The 21,120-nt window shown below is 44.4% G+C and overlaps 1 protein-coding gene across 1 annotated transcript in view; it reads right to left on the bottom strand.

Moving 5' to 3' along the window:
• HEPH (hephaestin) overlaps positions 1-21,120 on the bottom strand; it is an 89,119-nt gene that overhangs the window by 12,758 nt on the left and 55,241 nt on the right. The window contains exons 14-16 of the mRNA XM_015423339.1: positions 19,194-19,325; positions 4,500-4,606; positions 3,142-3,370 (exon numbers count right to left, since the gene is read on the bottom strand). Of these exons, the coding sequence (XP_015278825.1) occupies positions 3,142-3,370; positions 4,500-4,606; positions 19,194-19,325 (468 nt within the window). The remainder of the gene's footprint in view (positions 1-3,141; positions 3,371-4,499; positions 4,607-19,193; positions 19,326-21,120) is intronic.

Here is a 21,120-nt window from a genome sequence, read left to right as displayed (position 1 = left end):
CAGAAAGGGAAAGCCCAGCTGCAGCCGAGAGAGGCCAATGCGAACATTCTCTAAATTTCTCATCAATTACGCTCAGGAATGAATCATGTGTCAATTGCCACCTGGTAGGATTTCATTTCCTACTCAGCAACAATTAGACCCAAGCTTTGCTGGCAAATGAGCGGAAGAGCCCAGGAAGACCAGAGGCGGCAGCATGCCCACTGGGAAAGCGAGAGGCAAATTGCCGGGAAACGGCATATTCTGTGGCAGAGGCGGACCCTCAAATCCCATGCCTGTCCTTTTGTGGGCAGGGCGGGCATCTCGAGAGAGGTATGGGAGCTGCCAGGGGAGGCGGAAGATACGCCCTGGCTCCAGAGCGGGGGCTCAGTCTGGGTATGCCGTCAGCCTAGAGACAAGGGCCGGCTCACACACAGACATGAGGCTGCCTTCTGCTGGGTCAGACCCCCTGGGTCCACCAAGGTCAGCATTGTCGACTCAGACTGGCAGCAGCTCTCCAGGGTCTCAGGCAGAGAAAGGTCCTTCCCATCACCTCCTGCCTGGATCTTTGTGACTGGAGATGCTGCTGGGGCCTGGGCCTGGGACCTTCTGCACGCAAAGCAGAGGCTCTGCCACTGAGCCACAGCTCTCCCCTTCACTGCCGATGCTGGCTGGTGCCACTCAGAAGGTGCACGGACTGAAGGTGCACAGCTGAATCTCAGCAGTAACAGCACCCCCATGATGAGTCTCCTCTTCCCTTGTATCACATCTGGGGCCCCTCCCTTGATACAGCCAATCTGGCCGCCTGGATCTTCACCGCAGTAACATCAAGACTAGACTACTGTGACACACTCCCCTCAGGGTCAGTTTGGAGAGTCCTGCTGGTGCAGAAGGCCACACTTGGCTATTATCAGGATCTGACCAGAATTTGTACAGGATGGAGTGACATACAGTCAACTCACGCAAGTTTATGCTACCAGATTTGGAATTATTAGTGGACTTTAATTGGCCATACCTGAGGCCTATCCTATAGAACAACAATATACATATAAATATATAAGGACATAACATCTGGCCTTATACTGCATATATATTTAACATCTTATGTAAGTATTTTTTGGACTGTATGTCAACTTTGTATTTTGGATTGTGACCACTGAGGAAGGCCCTTTGGGGCCGAAACGCGTTTGGTTCAGTTGCACAGCACTAACCCATCTATGTATGAATGTTGAGAAGTTTTTTAGGTCTGATTGTGAATATTTTAAATGAGTTTTAAGCTTTTTAAAATGTGTACACCTTAATAAATTTTGTATGTTTATTATATGTAGTGTCAGCTTAACCCTTGTGGATTCATAACATATTATCAGGATCTAGACAAAGCAAGCATTTTAGTTCCATTTTGCAGTTACTCCACTGGCTGCCCTATCCGTTATCAAGGGGAGGGGGAGAAAGAGGAGGAGAAGGAGAGGAAGAGACTGGATTTATATCCCATGGTGACCAATGGCAGTTGGCCTGAAGCACATGGGAAAGAAGAAGAGGCAACATTAATGGCTGAATAAACATTTGATTTGCTGGTTTGTCTGTCTGCCATTGCTGTTACAAGACCAGGAAGAAGCCCAGCGAGCAAATTACAACTGTCCTCCCTTTTATTGAGGTTCTGGAAGTGATATCATCCCTCTTCCTTAAGGGTGGGGGTTAATCAGGGCTGTGCTATACAGAAACTAAAATTACCCACTGGGGAAAATCTATGCCTTTTCTAAATTATGGAAACCCAGATTTTGCATGCATTTATGGATTCAGTGATCATGTGAAAGGGTCTGACGTCCTGCTGGGCTGAAGTCCATCTCCTGACCCCTGGAAAGCCTCCTCGGTACACTTTACACCCTCTCCCAGTACCTGAGGTTTCAAGAGGTATTGATCTAAATTATACAATGTGATTATTTCGGAGGGAGGTCATCAGAAACTTAGTTGCTAACAACGATGGGAGGAGGATTTATTGGCTTGCTGGGATGGAACAGACTGGGAGAAGGTGTGGTCCTCGCCAGCTAATAACTCGAATGTCTTTAACATTCGGCTTCAATTTTTTAAATTGTTCTCAAGGTGGTACATGACACCATGTAAATTACAGAAGTAAACATGAACAGTGATCCACGCTGTTGGAAAGGTTGCGGGGAGGTTGGTACCTTTATTCACTGCTGGTGGGCATGTCCACGGATGAGTAATTTTGGGGAGGACGTTCGGAAGGAGATCGCTGACATAACTTTGATAGATCTAAGCCTTAAGCCTGAAGTGTTTCTGCTGAACTACTGGGATAATGATATGGATGCTAGGAACAGGGAAATTATCTCGATGCTTCTGGCTGCAGAGCGTTTGACATTAGCGTCATGCTGGAGGTCTCCTCATCCTCCAACGATAGCAGCCTGGCATGAAAAAATATGGGATCAATTTGTGATGGCTAAGATAGCAGATAAAGTACATAGAGCTCAAATTTTACGGTCCTCTAACCTCAAATTTGAATCAACCTGGTTCCCGATATTTTCATTTCTTACTTCACGGGGCATATTGCCAATAAATACCTGTTACCAAAAATGGGTTTTGATGTAATGTACTAAGAGTCGAAATTTAAAGGATGCTGTCATTATTTGTTATAATTATCTCTGGGGCTTTAAGTTCAAAAATAACTCTTTTGTAGGAGTGTCGAGTGTTTATTATTGGATTCTTTGCATGTTCTTGTTTGCTTTGTTATGAAAAATGAATAAAGAGAAATTAAAAGAGGTATTGATCAAACATGTTCAAGCCTATTTCACAGCCATGAGGGCCAGAAACCTAACCTTTCAAAACATGGAAATTGAGCAACTCAAGGTGCTGAATTCCACTTAAGTCACACCGCCCTATATTTAGTACCGTGTTTTCCCGAAAATAAGACACTGTCTTATATTTATTTTTTCTCAAGAAGACACACTAGGGCTTATACCACAAATGCATAGAAATCTTGCTAGGGCTTATTTTTGGGGTAGGTCTTATTTTCGGGGAAACAGGGTAGGTGGGGGGTAAACAAGGATTATTTTTAGCCTTGCCGAGGACAATTCTAGGCAATCCTTTGCAAAGAATAATGGCAGCAATGTGTGGATCTGATGCAAGACACCAAAACAGGGGGCCACGTACCATGCATTTTGTTGCTTTCCACAAATTCTTCGTCCTGCCGGTGCACATAGGGCCCGTCTCCCTGAGCAGCATAATTCTTCACATTCTCCTCCAGGTACCAGGACTGATTTTCATCAAAAACCAAGAAGAGGAGGGCAAACTCTTTGCTTACACCTTTAATTCTCCCATTGAAATCCAGCATCCCTTTACGGCAGACCTTCAAGGGCCCAATGAGGCCACTAAAGAGATCCTGAAGACAAAGACCAGGGATTGAACGACTGGAGGAGAAACTGTTTCCTGGAACAGTAGGCTGTGCGAGGAGGTCGACCTCCCCCCCCCCCCCCACCCATGCCAATTTTCCCAGGCCACAGTTAACGGAATCCCACAGAAAATCCTGTCAGAATTTGGCTGAGAACTCCCATGAGTCAATAGATTCATTGTGTATGTGTATTATATGCACTGCATGGCATTTATATATTTATAGTGCTGATTTACTGATATATAATATTGAAAAAGATCAGGAATATTTTTTTCAGGTTGGGGTGATCACACATTTTTATTTTATTTATTTATTCGAGTATTTCTACCCCGCCCTACCCCGCGAACGGCATGAAAATATATGGGATCTCTCCCCCAACCGCTTGCATTATGCAAGGAAGCTCTGGGCTCCATCCAGACACTTGGGCGGCGTGGCTTGTTTTTTTTAAAGAAAATTGCTTTGTGCATCCGCATATGCACACAGCTGAATTGCCCCCCCTCTGGACTCGCTGTACTCCCTTGTTTTTACAGGTCCCCACCCCCACCCCAAACAGCGAACAAAATGAACCGGTGATGTTCTACCAAGCGCTGGAGTCTATACATGCGTTTAAACATTTAATTTATTCAGTGCAGGATTGCTCATGCGCACAAAGGCGGAAGCTGGGGAGGGGGAGAAACCCCATCGTGCGAAAGACGATCAGATGACCTAATAGCAATCACTGCGAGAGATGGCTGTCCAGATTGGTGAAATCATGGATTCAAAGCGCAAATACCCGGAAAGTACTTGATTTCCCCAGTGTCGGAAAACTCACTAGGGAACCAGGAGGATCACGTGAGTGAACCCATTTCAGTGCGGGAGACAAATTTGGCTGTCTGATCAGCAATTTTAAATGTGAGAGGGAACAGCAGTGAAACCCAATCGAAAAGAGGTTCACAAACTTTTGCCTGTCTCTTTTCCTCCTCTTCTTTATTATGTGGATGGAAGTTCAGTGAGCTAAGGTCTTCTGTTTCCAGAATAGCAACTAGTATGAACACAGCCTTAATTTCAACGTCTTGATGATAAGTTCCACTCCCGATAAAATTCCCATCCCCCCAAAAAAAAATTAGTGGAAAAATCTAACCTTTACTGGGTCAACTTTTGAATAATAGATCCAAGAAACACAGGCAGAATCATTTGGTCCTGGACCAGATCTTTCAGGAACATCCCAGTGATATGTTGCAATTTCACCTAATAATGAAAAAAGGTAGCATTTTATTATTTCTGTTAAGACTCTCATTTCAGACCGACTTCCAAAGAGCTGAGGGGCTCATACAGTGTCCTTTTCTCTTCTTAATGGTTGACTACATATCTTACTATTAACTAAATCAGATATGAAATTCTTATCATGGGCACTTACCAACCAAAACTACAGCAACCAGGTGGAAGAACTTACCATCACCAGACAGTTGAAGCTGCAACTGGGTCCCACCCATTTACTTAGGCAAATGGTGCGCCACCCAGCACAGGTATGCATGGGGCAACCCCACCTCTTGAAAGACCTTACTTAGGACCTGCGAACGGCCCATGGCAGCATCGTTAGCACATGCCATGTGTGTCACACAAAGGATGGTGTGACAAGGGCTTGGAGCTTTATGCGACCCTTTGCATGGGCTATGGTTGACTTTATCTCTTATGGGTGAACTTTTCCATAATAAATATGTACATGGTGGAGGATACTTCTCTACCATGGAACTGGTTCTGGGTCCTAGGTAGGCAGGTAGTTAGATCTGTGGGATCAGGTGGGTGGTCTCTTTGCCCAAATACTGCATTGCTTCTGTGTTGTTTTCTGGTGGAAATTTGATTGTTTTTGCTCTACTTATAGTTGACCTTTTTGAATGTTTACTGGGTTTTAATCATATGTTAATATTAGTATTATGTAGGGGTGTGCATTCAGCATAAACCAAGCCAAAAAATTACATGAAAAATACCTTACCAGTATTTTTAGGGTATTATTTAAGTTGAATACAGATCAGAGGATCTGATTGACTACCGGTATAGCTAAGCCCGAATAAAAGCCAAGTTTTTTGACTTTTATTCAGGTATATTCAGCTATATTAATGGGGGCAGTGGGAACTGGCCCTTCAATTGCTTGCCTCTTTTTTCCAAGGTCGGGGACAAAGGGTGGTGATAGGGGAGCAGCTGTCCCGGAGGCACCCTCTTGAGTGTGGGGTGCCTCAGGGGGCGGTGCTGTCCCCAATGTTATTTAACATCTATATGCGCCCCCTTGCCCAGATTGCCCGGAGGTTTGGGCTTGTGTCATCAATATGCGGATGGCACCCAGCTCTATCTGATGCTGGGTGACCGGTCGAACTCTGACCCAAATGACCTCCCACAGGCGTTGCAAGCCGTGGCTGGTTGGCTCAGACTGAGTCGGCTGAAAATGAACCCGGTGAAAATGGAGGTCCTGGGCCTAGATCGGGCCGGTTCAGGGTTGGGACTCCCTCTCCTGACCTTCAGTGGGGCGCCTTTGGTGCCAGCATCGGGGGTTAGGAGTTTGGGAGTGCTCCTGGACTCCTCTTTAACGATGGGGGCCCAGGTAGCAGCCACTGCCAAGTCGGCCTTTTATCATCTTTGGTTGGCACGGCAGTTGATTCCCTTCTTTGACTATGATGACCTGGCTACAGTGATCCATGTGACGGTCACCTCGAGGCTGGACTACTGTAACGCTCTCTACTTGGGGCTGCCTTTGTCACAAATCCGGAAGCTGCAGCTAGTGCAGAATGCAGCAGCCAGGCTGTTGACGGGTCTCCCTAGGCAGGACCACATCCGGCTTGTGCTGAAGGCGCTGCACTGGCTGCCAATAGTGTACCGGATCCGCTTCAAAGTACTGGTTCTTACCTTTAAAGCCCTCTATGGTCAGGGTCCGGCGTACCTAAGGGATATACAGTGCCAGCTTGGAAGTGTTATTTTTACCATCTTGTTCTTGTGTCTTGCCTGTCTTTCTACCTTTAAATGTGGCCTGGTTGGCTGAGCATCCTGGTGTGGCTAGGAAGTGTGGTGGTGGGAGGTTCATAGAAGGGCTGGGAGATATGAGAATGCTCGGAATCCTTCTAATCTCCATCCCATCCTTGGATATGATGGTGTTCAGGTCTCTGAGAATCCCTCCTCTTCATCCTTGGTGTTGTGCAATATGAGATCTATAAGGAATAAGACCGTAGCCCTGCAGAATGTTATTCAGCAGGGCAGCTTTGATCTGTCTTGCCTGACCAAGACCTAGATGGGGCTTGATGGTTCCTTTTCCCCAGCTGCCCCTCCTCTGATTACTCGGTCCTTCACTAGCCTCAGACACAAGGATGGATGTGTGTGTGTGTGTGTTCTGATCTGTCAGCAAGCTGCCAAAGAACTCTGTGTAACCTTTGTACAGCCATCTCTGCCCTCCCTGGCTTACCCTGACTCCACTGCGCATGTATGCTACCAGCAGCCTGCAATCTGCATTCCTTTCTGTGTACGCTAATACTGCTGTTGAAACGTAGTTATCGGCAAGGTCAACAGGTGTGGAGTTGGAGTTGTGTCTTCGCGTATGGTATAATGAGCTAGGGCATGAGAAGCTAGTAATTGTTTATCTTTTAGACCATTTCAATTCCCAGGCTTTCGGCGCGAGTTTTAAAAGCACCCATGACAGCGGGAACCATGATTATTGGTTATTGCATTGTATGAATTCATTTATTATCTGGTGCCCTGCATTTCCTGACCATTCCAAACAGTTCCATTGTACCAGCTTTCTTCATTACTTCAATAAATACTACTTTGCTATAAACGTGTATTCAATTGAATGTGTGGAGGATCCGGACAGATCCTTATCCAAGATGGTTTCTCCTTTCAGAGGATCCCTGAGCCTCAAATTGCCAGCCTAAATTGTGTACACCTAGCATGGGTGCTAGGGGGAGAGAAACTATTCTGCTGGTATACTATCTACCTAACACAGCAGGGTACCTGCAAAGGCTAGCAGAGGCAGTGTCTTACTGGGCATTGTGTTTGTGCATTTTTCCCCCTCTGTCTTCAGTGCGGAAGATGAGAAGAGCTTGCCCATTCCAGAACCGCTGTTTTCGGGAGGGGTGTTGAAAGAGATTGAGGTGACGAGAGAGGAGGTCCTACAACTGATAGACAACGTAAAAACTGATAAATCACCAGACCCAGACGGCATACATCCGAGAGTTCTGAAAGAACTCAAATGTGAACTCCTGACAAACGGTTCTGTAAGGGAAAATCTTGTCTCACTAACTTGTTGGTGCTCTTTGAGGGGGTGAACAAACATGTGGACAAGGGAGACCCAATAGATGTTGTTTACTTCCAGAAAGCTTTTGATAAGGTCCCTCATCAAAGGCTCCTAAGTAAGCTCAATAGTCACGGGATAAAAGGACAAGTAGCTAATTAATAGGAAACAGAGAGTGAGCATAAATGGGCAATTTTCTCAGTGGAGGGTGGTAAGCAGTGGGGTACCACAGGGATAAGTACTCAGTCCATTGCTTTTTAACTTGTTCATTAATGATTTGGATTTGGGAGTAAGCAGTGAAGTGGCGAAATTTGCAGATGACACGAAATTGTTCAGGGTGGTGAAAACCAGTGAGGATTTTGAGGCCCTCCAAAGGGTGCCCCTAGCTATACCTTGTGGCTAATAGCCACTGATGGACCTCTGCTCCATATGCTTATCTAATTCCCTTTTGAAGCCGTCCATGCTTGTAGCACCCACCACTTCCTGTGGCAGTGAATTCCATGTGTTAATCACTCTTTGGGTGAAGAAGTACTTCCTTTTATCCGTTCTAACCCGACCGCTCTGCAGTTTCATGGAGTGCCCACGAGTTCTTGTATTGTGAGAAAGGGAGAAAAGTACCTCTTTCTTTACCTGCTCTTTCCCATGCATAATCTTATAAACCTCGATCATGTCACCCCTCAGTCGTCTTTTCTCCAAGCTAAAGAGCCCTAAGCGCTTTAACCTTTCCTCATAGGGAAAGTGTTCCAACCCTTTTATCATTCGAGTTGCCCTTTTCTGCACTTTTTCCAAAGCTATAATATCCTTTTTAAGGTGTGGTGCCCAGAACTGCACACAGTATTCCAAATGAGGTCTCACCATTGATTTATATAGGGGCATTATTATATTGGCTGATCTGTTTTCAATACCCTTCCTAATAATCCCCAGCATAGCATTGGCCTTCTTTATTGCAGTCACACACTGTCTCGACATTTTCAGTGAGTTATCCACTACAACTCCAAGATCTCTCTCTTGCTCAGTCTCTGCCAGTTCAGACCCCATCAATGTGTATTTATATTTAGGATTTTTGGCTCCAATGTGCATCACCTTGCACTTGGCCACATTGAACCCCATTTGCCATGTTGACGCCCACTCGCCCATCCTTGACAGATCCCCTTGGAGTGCCTCACAATCCTCACTGGTTTTCACCACCCTGAACAACTTTGTATCATCCGCAAATTTAGCCACTTCACTGCTTACTCCCATCTCCAAATCATTAATGAACAAGTTAAAAAGCAGTGGACCAAGTACTGATCCCTGCGGTACCCCACTGCTTACCACCCTCCACTGAGAAAATTGCCCACCTACACTCACTCTCTGTTTTCTATGAACTAGCCAGTTTTTGATCCATAAAAGGACTTGTCCTTCTATCCCATGATTTTTGAGCTTACTTAGGAGCCTTTGATGAGGAACTTTATCAAAAGCTTTCTGGAAGTCAAGGTAAATAATATCTATTGGATCCCCCTTGTCCACATGTTTGTTCACCCCCTCAAAGAACACTAACAGGTTAGTGAGACAAGATCTTCCCTTACAGAAACCGTGCTGAGTCTGCCTCAATAGGTTTTGTTCATCTATGTGCCTACTAATTCTTTCCTTAATAATGGTTTCCACCAATTTACCCGGTATCGACGTCAGACTGACTGGCCTGTAATTTCCCGGATCTCCTCTGGAACCCTTTTTAAAGATGGGAGTGACATTAGCTACCTTCCAATCCTCAGGAATGGAGGCAGATTTTAAGGAAAGATTACATATCTTTGTCAGGAGATCTACAAGTTCACATTTGAGTTCTTTCAGAACTCTCGGATGTATGCCATCTGGGCCTGGTGATTTTTCAGTTTTTAAGTTGTCTATCAGTTTTAGGACCTCCTCTCTCGTCACCTCAATCTGACTCAGGTCTTTCAACACCCCTCCTGAAATCAGTGGTTCTGGAGTGGGCAAGCACTTCTCATCTTCCACAGTGAAGACGGAGGCAAAAAATGCATTTAGCTTCTCAGCCATTTCCCTATCATCCTTCAATACTCCTTTTACCCCTTGGTCGTCCAAGGGCCCCACTGCCTCCCTGGCTGGTTTCCTGTTTCTAATGTATTTGAAGAAAGTTTTATTGTTGGTTTTTACGTTTTTTGCTATATGCTCCTCATATTCCCTTTTTGCCTGCCTGACCTCAGACTTGCATTTTATTTGCCATAGCCTGTGTTCCGTTTTATCAGCCTCACTGTGACTAGCTTTCCACTGCTTAAAGGAATTCTTTTTACTTTTTACAGCCTCCATTACTCTGTTTGTTAACCATGCAGGCTTTTTCCTATACCTGTTTGTGCCTTTCCTAACCTGCGGAATATATATTTTTTGAGCTTCTAGGATCGTAGTTTTAAATAGTTTCCAAGCTTCCCCAATGTTTTTGACCCTTTCTACTTTTCCCTTCAGTTTCCTCCCCACATGTTCCCTCATATCAGAAAAATTACCCCTTTTAAAGTTAAAAGTGGTTGTGTGAGTCTTTTTGGCCAATTCCCTATTTGTACAAATGTTGAACTCAACAACATTATGATCACTGTTCCCAAGTGGTGCAATCACTTTTACATCTCTCACCAGGTCTTGAGTGTTACTTAGGACCAAATCAAGGATCGCCTCTCCCCTGGTAGGTTCCATGACCATCTGCTCCATAGCACAGTCATTTAGAGTGTCTAGAAACTCAGTCTCTTTCTCTCGACTAGAACACATATTGACCCAATCAATGTGTGGGTAGTTAAAATCACCTATTATGACACAGTGTTTTTGTCTAGCTGCTATCTTTAATTCATTCATCATTTTATAATCCTCCTCTATCTTTTGATCTGGTGGGCGATAACAAACTCCCAGTGTTAAGTTTCCTTTTGGCCCCCCTATTTCAACCCACTGCCTTGTTGGATACTGCCTTTCATGTCAACCATGGCAGTATTGGGACTCTCCCAGGTTGTGTTAGCCCCCACACATGGAGCAGGCCACATGCTGGATTTGATTACGTTTCCTTTTGGCCCCCCTATTTCAACCCACTGCCTTGTTGGGTACTGCCTTGGATTTCATGTCAACCATGGCAGTATTGGGACTCTCCCAGGTTGTGTTAGCCCCCGCACATGGAGCAGGCCACATGCTGGATTTGATTTTTTGTGCAGATGTAGATCTGAATAACGTGATTGTATTGTGTGAATCACAACCTGGAATTAAGATTGCTGGGGAAAAGATCAACAACCTCAGATATGCAGACGATACCACTCTAATGGCAGAAAGTGAAGAGGACCTAAAGAGCCTCCTGCCCAGAGTAAAAGAGGAGAGCGCAAAACTGGGCTTGAAGCTCAACATCAAAAAAACTAAGATCGGGTAAAAGAGGAGAGCGCAAAAGTGGGCTTGAAGCTCAACATCAAAAAAACTAAGATCATGGCATCCGGCCCCATCAATCCTTGGCAAATAGAAGGGGAAGTCGTGGAAGTGGTGACAGACTTCACGTTCCTGGGATCCCAGATCACCGCAGACTGTGACAGCAGCCATGAAATTAAAAGACGCCTGCTCCTTGGGAGGAAAGTGATGGCGAACCTAAACAGCATGATAAAAAGTAGAGACATCACCCTGCCAACAAAAGTCCGCATGGTCAAAGCAATGGTATTCCCAGTAGTCATGTATGGCTGCGAGAGTTGGACTATAAGGAAGGCCGAGCGCCGAAGAATAGATTCTTTTGAACTATGGTGCTGGAGAAGACTCTTGAGAGTCCCTTGGAGTGCAAGAAGTTCAAATCAGTCAATCCTAAAAGAAATCAACCCTGACTGTTCCCTGGAAGGCCAGATAATGAAACTGAAGCTCAAATACTTTGGTCACCAAATGAGAAGGGAGCACTCACTGGAGAAGACCCTGATGCTGGGAAAGATTGAAGGTCAAAGAAGACGGGGACGGCAAAGGATGAGATGGTTGGACAGTGTTAGCGACGCAACGAACATGAAATTGAGCCAACTTCAGAGGACAGCGGAAGACAGAAGGGCCTGGCGGGAGCTGGTCCATGGGGTCGCGAAGAGTCGGACTCGACTGTGCGACTGAACAACAACAAAAATTGTTTGATGAAGAATGCAGGCAACATGGGGGATCATAGTGAGAGAGAGGTGGTCCATTGGGTATGATGTGATCAGATTATTTCCTCTGAAAGTTCTGGTTGAGTTTCGCTAGTCCCCTCTGCAAGGACAGAGAGCCTATTTTTGGTGCCCACAGGGAATTATGGAGCCTGTTTTTTTCCAGAATGCTCTGCGGGATTTTTCATGGCCTGTTGGTGGTTCCCCAAGGACTGTAATAAAGGCATTCAGCAGGCTGTCAAACAAGTCACTCTCCAATGCCCTCTGCACCCTCGGGGCTCTCTTGCTCTTTGGTTTACCGAAGAGCTTAGAGAGTCAGAGGTTGCTCAGACAGCTAGAACAAATCTGGTGATGAACTCGTGACAAGGCTACAAGAACATACTACAGAGCCCTGTTGAAGGCCTAAGAAGTGGCAGTGTTGGCAGTGAAGAAATCTTCCTTTTCAGCCTCCATTGCGTCTGCTACATCCAGTGCAATTATTTAGGATAATTTGCCAAATGACCGCTTTGAAGATGGAGTCCCAAAGTGATAGTGCTTTGTTATTTAGCCATGACGTATTTGTGAACTTTTTTGCCGATAAAATCTGAAAGCTTCAACAGGACCTTGCCTCTAGTTTTAATGCAAATAGTGTGATCAAGGCTTCAAAGGCTCCATCTGGTCTGTTTTTGGACCACTTCTGCCCCCTCTCTTTGTTGGATTTTGACAGGGTCCTGGATGCTGTAAAGCCAACAACCTGCTCCTTGGATCCTTGCCCATTCTAGCTACAGGGTTTACAGTTCCTGACTCTTGATGGGGCCCAACTGTCCCTGGTGGACTATGTGAAGAGTTTGGGTGGATGGCTTGATGCCTTGCTTTCTGTGGACAAACAGGTGCCCACAGAGGCGAGATCTGTGTTTTTTTAATCTTCACCAGACCTGTCAGCTGGCTCTCTTTCTGTCTCAGTCAGATCTGGCCACAGGGATTCATGCTGCAATCCCCTCCAGACTGGACTACAATATTTCACTCTATGCAGGGCTGCCCTTGAAGACACCCTGGAAGCTTCAGGTTATCCAGAATGCAACTGCTGGGCTTTTGACCAGTGCACTGTGGTCTACACACATACACAGCCAGTACTGAGGCAACTGCACTGGTTGTCAATTGGTTTCTAGATTAAATTCAAGGTGCTGGTCTTAACCCTTAAATCCCTAAGCAGTCTGGGACAATCATACCCAATGATCACACCCAATGATCACACCCATGCTCACACGATGGTCCCCCATGTTCCCTGCATTCTTCATCACACAATCTTTGGGTGGCTTGTAAGACAGAGCTCTTCCAACAGGCTTTTGATTAGTCATCACACATGTCTTGCAGTTCTTGTACCGTTTCCACCAAATCATTGTACTGTTGGGATGTTGGCTGCAGCTGTTTTAATAGGAGATTTATATAACTGGTTTAAAATTGTGTTATATATTTATTATATTTTTATTGTTATTATTATTATTACTTTTAATATTGTCTAATGAATTGTATTTTACTTTGTTGTAAGCCACCCCAAGCCTCACTTGTCAAGGGAGTGGTGGGGTATAAATTTGATAAATAAATAAAAACAGCCGAAAGTAATAACATATTTTCTTGTCTTTGTCTTTTTAAAAACTAGTTGGGGTATATTTAGAAATGGTGAACATTATGTTTTTTAGTTTTAGTGTAAATGGCCTCAGTCACACAATGAAGAGATTTTTTTCATTTCTTACCATACCGAAATACCAATATTATGTTTTCCCAAGAGACATACAAACAGAACATCTGGCCTGCCACTGTGAAGTGGGTGTGCTACATGCAGCATCAGATAATCGCTGTAGTATTTACAGAAAATTTCCCACCCAGTTTATTGTACTGGAGAAAAGGAAAGATTTGGAAGGAAGATGGAACATAACAAACAAACATCCAAATTTCCTGAAGTTTTACTTTTTGCATTTTGCTGCTGGAAAATTAGTTCTAGGTAGAAATGTTAACAGGGTTACTTATATTCAGTTATAAACCTTCTGTTACCAATAAAAGGGTGCATTCTTTATAACTTTGTTGACAGAAATGATGTGGTCCAGCTAACAGATACAGGGAGATTGCTCAAACTATATGAAAGAATTAAACCTTTTTATCATCTTTTCATATTGCTACTTTTATTGCAAGTATCTATTTCCTTTTAGAGGCATCAAAAGCCCTTTCTGATCATGCTCATATAGCTTTAGTAAGAGTTTCCTCTCAAATCTCTGACTCATCTTTAGCTTTTGAGAGGACTACAAAACCAGTTAGAAGTCCTTGATGAGATCAATCATTCACCCCCCCCAGGAAATAATCCAATGGCTACCTTTTGGCCTGTTGCGTGGGATACAGTGAAAGCCTATTTAAGATTGTCCTTGATTAAACTTTCTTCATATGAGAATGTTAAGATCAGAATCTAATTGAATTCTTTCAATTGCTTCAAAATGTCAAGTGATTAGAAGCATGGAACAAAAAACAACAACATTTGAGGGCAATCTGTTGGAGATAGATCAAGATGTTCGTCTGCAGCAGTAGAAAAGAGCAACAGTCCAGTAGCACCATAAAAACTAACAAAATTAGTAGCAGGGTACAAACTTTTGTAAGTAACTGTTCACTTCTTCAGATACCTGAAGAATCTGAAGTATCTGAGGAAGTGAGAAGTGACTGACGAAAGCTCATACCCTGGAACTTCCAGTTTTGGTGATCTAATGGCAGACGCGTCTCTTGGGAGCTCCCAAGGATGCAATCCATGAGCCGGCGGATGAGAGGGTGTGTGATTGTACGCACGCCCCCTGGGGCCCTTGTGAAGGGCTCCTAGCTATGGGGCACTGAGGATCACCTCTCTCCCAGCACGGTGCCGGTGGATTGAGGCACTTCGATGCCCCAATGGTCTTGCCGCTGTGTTCCTGTACAGGCCTCAGAGACACACACCGGGACAAGCGAGTGGAGGTCGAGTGTTTTACATGTTTGATGGTGAGATCTACATGATCTACATTAAGAGTGAGTTTGGTTGAAACAAGAACCAGAGAAATGGCTGAAAGTCCCCCCTAAAGTAAGCGAGGGGGGCAGGAACCCCCCCATGGAAATAAAAATGGACTTAAAGCATGCCACTTAAAGAGGGGCGGAACTAAAAGCAAAATGGGACTATAGTAAGAAATTTACAAGAAAATTACGGGCGATTTGCAGACTTTAGAGACTTTTGGCAAAGTTTGTTAAAGGTAAACAGCTTCAAAGATGTCGCTGAAGAAGATGGAGAAAGATAAGCAAACGAAACCTAAGCTTCCTTCAGGAAGTGCTATTCCAGCAAGTGCGGTCGCACGACCAGAAACAACCATAGACTTCTCTAAGATGCTAACAGAAGCATTGCGACCCCTGCTGGAGCAAATGACAACACTCAATCAAAACTTCGCTGCACAGCAACAGCAATTAGATGAGACTTTAAAAAGAACAGAGCAAACAGCTGAGAATCTTAAAGAAGTGGATGCCAACAACAAAAAGCTTAAAAAGCAAATGTAGGAGATGGAAGAGAAATTCTGATGAAGCCCAGCTCTTACAGCTTTAAATGGAAAAGGCAAGCTTCACACTGAGGTTTCAGGGAGTCCCAGAGACTAAAGGGGAGAATCTTAAACAGATTTTGAGTGATGCTTTGGGACCGGTTGCAGATTTTAAAGCGGATTTTCTTCACGGTGAAATGGATGTGATCTATAGGTCATATTCAGAATACATAAAGAATAATAATCTGCCTGGCAAGGTGGTGGTAAGATTCTCCAGAAGATATGTGAGGAACCAGATTTTAAAAGCAACAAATGGAACTACCCTTAAAATTGATGGAAAGGAGATAAGAGTTTTGAAAGACATTCCCTTTGAAATAAGGGAAAAAAGGAAAAAATACAGAGACTTGGCTTTGTTTCTACAAAAGAACAACATATCCTACTGTCAGCTAGCTGCCATTTGAAATCTGTGGATAGAACCCCCCCCCCCTTGTCCTCTGGCATCTGCGCATGCCTCCTGTGTGTTCTGTGTGTATCCCTGTGTCATGCATTCCATTCTATGAACGCTAGTGTACGCTTATCTGCAAGATTAACAGGTGTGGAGAAAGAGCCGCTTAGCTTAGACTATAATGAGCTGGACCGTGTGAAGCTTCAATTGTTTATCTTTATAGAAACGTTGCTTCTCAGGCTTTTGAGCATGAATGCGGCGGGAACCAAGCCTATTGGTTATTATCTGTTTGAATGTCTCTCATTATCCCCTGTTCAACCCGTCCCAGGTATTCTTAACAGTGCACTTGTTCCTGCTCTAACGTGGCTTTAATAAAATACTACTTTGCTTAAACGTGTATTGGACTTATAGCTGTGAAGGATCTGACACCTACAAATGGATTGTACTCGAACGCATTCTCTTCAAATTTAAAGATAAGAGGGGGAAAATTGACTCTGTTATGAAAGCAAGAGAGTTTCTGCAGCAACAATTGGACCCAACAGGAGAAGAGGATAAGAAGAGCAATAAGGGGAGTGATGATGAAACACTTACCAAAGAAGACTCGGATTCAGAATGTGGGCGGCTGCCCCGAAGCAAGGATATCAATTGAAGGAAAGAAGAGGTAAATGAGATTCTAATTTTCTCTGAAGTTTGACTTTTGATTTTTATTATTTAACCGTTCTTTTGTATGGTTCTTTACTAAGTCAGACTACCTGGACTTGAAATATTTAAGCAATTTTAATGATCACCTTCAATATAACAAATTACTCTTTATTTTATTTAAAGCTATTTCATTGTAAGCATTATATGACCACCACCTCTTGGGTTTTTAGTGGTTTATCTTTACTTTCTCCCGTAGCTTATAGTTTCCCTTTCCCTATTGTCTTCTAGTTTTCAGGAATTTTTTTTTTAAAAGTTTTTTTAAAAGAAAGCTCATACCCTGCCACAAATTCTGTCAACCTGCTGAAGGAATTGCCTGTTTACAGAGCACTGCTTGGTAGGCAACTTTCTCCAGAAGTGAGCTGAACTTTATTGGTTACAAGAGAAAGATATCTGGAAAAAGGAATAAGGCCAAAGGGCTCTTGACTTGCAAACTGACAAACAAACAAAGGAAAAAATTAAAGTCTCCAGTAATACACAAAATCTTACTTGCGATGACAATGAAGCAGCTGCTGAATTTTATGGGTTTTATAAGAAACTTTACTCTTCATTTTTAGGCTCACTAGACATTCTGCAGATAGGCAAAGAACATAAAATTGCTTTCAACATTCCTATTACAATCCAAGAGGTGCAGCATGTTATTAATTCACCCATTAAAAGCGAACAACTCTCTGGGTTTAGATTTTTTTTTCTCAAGGTTTTATAAAGTTTTTTTTGTGATACTAATTCCACTCACACAGCTTTTGGTAATTGTCAAATCCAAGCCCAATTATGTAATACCTTGCAGAAGGCAAACATTTAATTAATTCATCATAAAAGAAAAAATGGAAAAGGTCCAGCATTGCATGGGCTTTTAACACATAATCTCATTAGTAAACAAGTATTAAAAGATTTTCATATAAAATCTCTTATCAAGACTAACTACAAGGACACCAAACAGTATGCAAGCTTTTGAGTTCTCCAAAACTCAGGTGGCATGTTAAAAGACAAAAAAGGGAGGGGGAGGGGGGAGGGGAGGAAGAAATGTTTCATGTCATGAGTTTAAGGCCTCTGCATCCTGCATAGAATGACTGGATAACTTGGGTTGCCAACTCCTGCTTGGGAAATACCTGGAGATTTTGGGGGTGGAGCCTGGGGAGGGTGGGGTTCGGAGAAGGGGGGGGACCTCAGGAGTACATGTGCATGAAGTTCACCCTCCAAAGCAGCCATTTTCTCCAGAGGAAATGACCTCCATCATCTGGAGAGCAGCTGTAATCCCAGGAAATCTCCATCCCCCACCTGGAGGATGGCAACACTACATTTTGGCTCATTTGCACAAGAAGCAGCTGTCCCTGCAGAGAGTGCGCTGGCCTTAGGCAAGCCATCTTCTACCTAGTGGCCTACCTTACACAGCTGTTGTAAGGATTACTGAACTAACATTGAAGAACTGTTTTGGAAGCTCCAAAGGCATAACTGCACTGAAAACTGATATGCTTTAAGTAGTCCGTATGTATTCATTCTAAGAGACCAGACTGTGAACCAAGAAGTCCTTGTTTCAAATCTAGCTTCTGCCCGCCCCCACCCCCCCACTGCAGAGACGGCACCACTTGCAGCTGGTGTGGAGCACTGAGGCAAAGCAATGTGACTAGCCCAGCATCAGACAGCACAGTCAGGGAGCTGGAATAACAAGGAGCGATAAAACAAAGTTTGATTCTGGTGGCACCTTTAAGACCAACAAAGGTTAATTCTGGGTATTGTCAGCTATGCTGCCATGATATTTATGGGCGAGAGTGCATTTGCTTGACCTGTGTACCAACTGATGCCGCATTCCTTTGTCCTTGCTTATCTATGACCTTGCTAGCTAGCTGCCTGTGTAGTGTCTTCCCATCTATTACCCTTGGGATAGGTTTCAATTCCCAGCTTTGGCTTTAACCGCCTGGGGCCCCATTCTCCCGCGCGTGGGAGTCAGGCCGATTAGCCTAGGAATGGGGTGTGTGTGTGCGTACGAATACCCTATATCCTATTATGCTCTATATAATACCCTATATCCCATTATTATGTTAGGAAGTAGCCATTCCTAACAGTGACAATGTTACTGCCTCTATTGCTCTTACAATAAAGTATAACCTTATGATAAGCATGTACTCCTTTGTTTGGCTGTGGAACCTGACAGGTATAAGCTTTTGTGTGTGTGCTTCCAAGTACAGTAATCACAGACTGATTTGGATAACCGAGCGTCAGTCTTGTAGCAGTACCAAGTATTGCTTCAGTCAGACTGGCTAGCTTTGAATATTGACCTGAGTTGGAACAGAACTATATTGTTATGTCCTTGAAATCTGCAGGCATGAGCCCGGAGAGAGGACAGAATCCCATCATGTCAGAAGAAGAGATTGGATCTATACCCCATGGCCCTTTGCTACCCGAAGGAGTCTCAGAGCGGCTTACAAACTCCTTTCCCTTTTCCTCCCCACAACAGACAGACACCCTGTGAAGTAGGCGGGGCCGAGCTCTTTCGAGAGCTCTTTCAAGAACTGCTCTTTCAAGGACAGCTCTTGTCAGAACTAGGGCTTGCCCAAGGTCATCCAGCAGCTGCAAGTGGAGGCGTGGGGAATCAAACCCGGTTCTCCCAGATTAGAGTCTGCGCACTTAACCACTACACCAAACTGGCTCTTGGCTTTGGATAATAACTGGGGAGAAACAGGGAGCAGCTGGAGTGCTCAGCATTGGGGGTGCTCAGCATTGACCTTTTATCCCTAACAGAAGATGGAGCTCAGAGGGAAAACAGCTGAAGGAGGCTCACCAGGCATTGCCACTTCTGGCTCCGTCTTGCTCTTCTCCACTATTCCATGGGCATGAATGGAATAAGGCCGCATAGCATTGTTCTTGAACACAATGTTGAGGATGTCGCCCACTTCTGCCCAAATGAATGGCCCTGGAGATGGGGAGACAATGCTTTAGGCCACAAAAGAAATAATATCAGTCTGCAAAAGGTCCAGGAATGGACCAGAAATGACAGCAAAACTTCATGTGCCAAGGGAAAAACAAACTGGAAGAGGAGGAAGACATTCTGGCTTTGCTCACAGCATTACTGGGTAACCTGGAGGGAGAATTGGAAGTCTGTGACCATCCCACAACCCCAACCCAGTTGCGTATTCTTTTGCTGCTAGTGGCAGCTGGTCATATTTTTCTTTCTTAGGAGACTAAGGCTGAAATCCTAGATACATTTACTTTGGAGAAGCCCCATACAACCCTGTGAGCTTACCTCCAAGTAGGTATGCACAAGACTGTGCTGTAAGCAATGGGACATCTCTGAAGAAATGGACATATAAAACTACCTTATAGAACTGGCCAGTCCAGCTTTTGGCATTGGCGATGCCTTTCTAGAACTTCAGGCAGATGTGTTAGCCATATTGCCTTATTTCTTAATAATAGCTTGGGGAATTATGAATATAAAATGGCAATAGGCATATAGCGTTCATCATGACCTGTGTATACTGGAGTCAGAATTCCCAAGAACCCAGGAATAGACACAGAGACTGGGTAGCTAAAATAATGATTTGTTTATTAAATATTCTCAAGCATACAAACAATAATCAAGCATTCACATACACTATACAGAACTAAGAAAGCAGAGGTGATGGATAGCTAATAGAGGGGTCAGTTATGGGGTGATACTACCTGTCCAGACATGTAGAGGTCCATGAAGAATAGATTTATGGCACAAACCCAAAGGTTTGGGGGTGGACTGCCAGTTGGAATCAGAGAAGAGGCACACAGTCTGAGGCCATGTGCCTGGATGGATATAGACATTGGAAAACAATGCAGACCAATAGGAGGTCTTGAGGGGCTTCTCTCAGGTGAAGACAAGAGATTACCTGAGCCAATGATGAGTCCCAGGGGTGTGAGGCATCAGGATGGGCAAGGCCTAGATGTGACCAATGAGATCTCAGAGGGGCGGAGTCTGGATTTACAACAGAAGCCAGGTGTTGGATGACTGTACGGGGGTTAGTTGAATGGATTTTATGTCCATTGATGGTTGTGCCAAGGCAGTTGAATAGGTTCCCAGATTCAGACAAAACATGGGAGATGGGTCCCTGATTAGCATCAGGAATGATTGTTAATAATTTGAATGGCTTGCTCTGTGTTTCAGAACCAGGAGTGTCTTCCTTGGCTTAAGTTTTTTTGGGGGGGTGTTTGTGTCTCTGGTTCAGGTTAGAAAGTGGGGTGCCCCTGCTATTGAGGCTACCCAAGAGTAAAGGCAGTGCCTCTGGGCAACAGATGTCTTGTGTGTCCCTTTAGACTGGAGATGCTGCTGGGGATTGAATCCTTGACCTGCGTCATGCAAAGCAAGAACTTCCACCCCGTTCCCATTCTGGGTAGCAGTCCTCTGGGCATTTACTTTGGACTGAGCTCCACTGTACACAGCGGGACTTGCCTGGAAGGCACACGGAATCAGGGACTAAGGGCCAGTCTGCACTCCGTAAAGTCCTTGATTTGGTGGCCAACCGGAGGCTTGTAGATTTGGCAGTCAGTCAGAGATCTGCATCTCCCAGAGGCATGCAAAATCTCATGGCTTGTGTGGTTGTATGTGAGTTTCACAATAAACCAGTAATGGCCCCACAAGGTAGTCTGAGGAAGCAAAAATGGTGCAAGGGAAAGCTGAAGCCACTTCTGCCCATGTGCTGCAGTCATAAGGAGGAAAGGGCAACTGTGGGTCTGGGAGGCAC

This window comes from Gekko japonicus, unplaced genomic scaffold, assembly GCF_001447785.1.
Source record: "Gekko japonicus isolate JY-2015 unplaced genomic scaffold, Gekko_japonicus_V1.1 scaffold1529, whole genome shotgun sequence".
Lineage (NCBI taxonomy): Eukaryota > Metazoa > Chordata > Lepidosauria > Squamata > Gekkonidae > Gekko > Gekko japonicus.
Note: the sequence above shows the minus strand (reverse complement) of the source record. Positions and strands in the feature narration are given on the sequence as shown.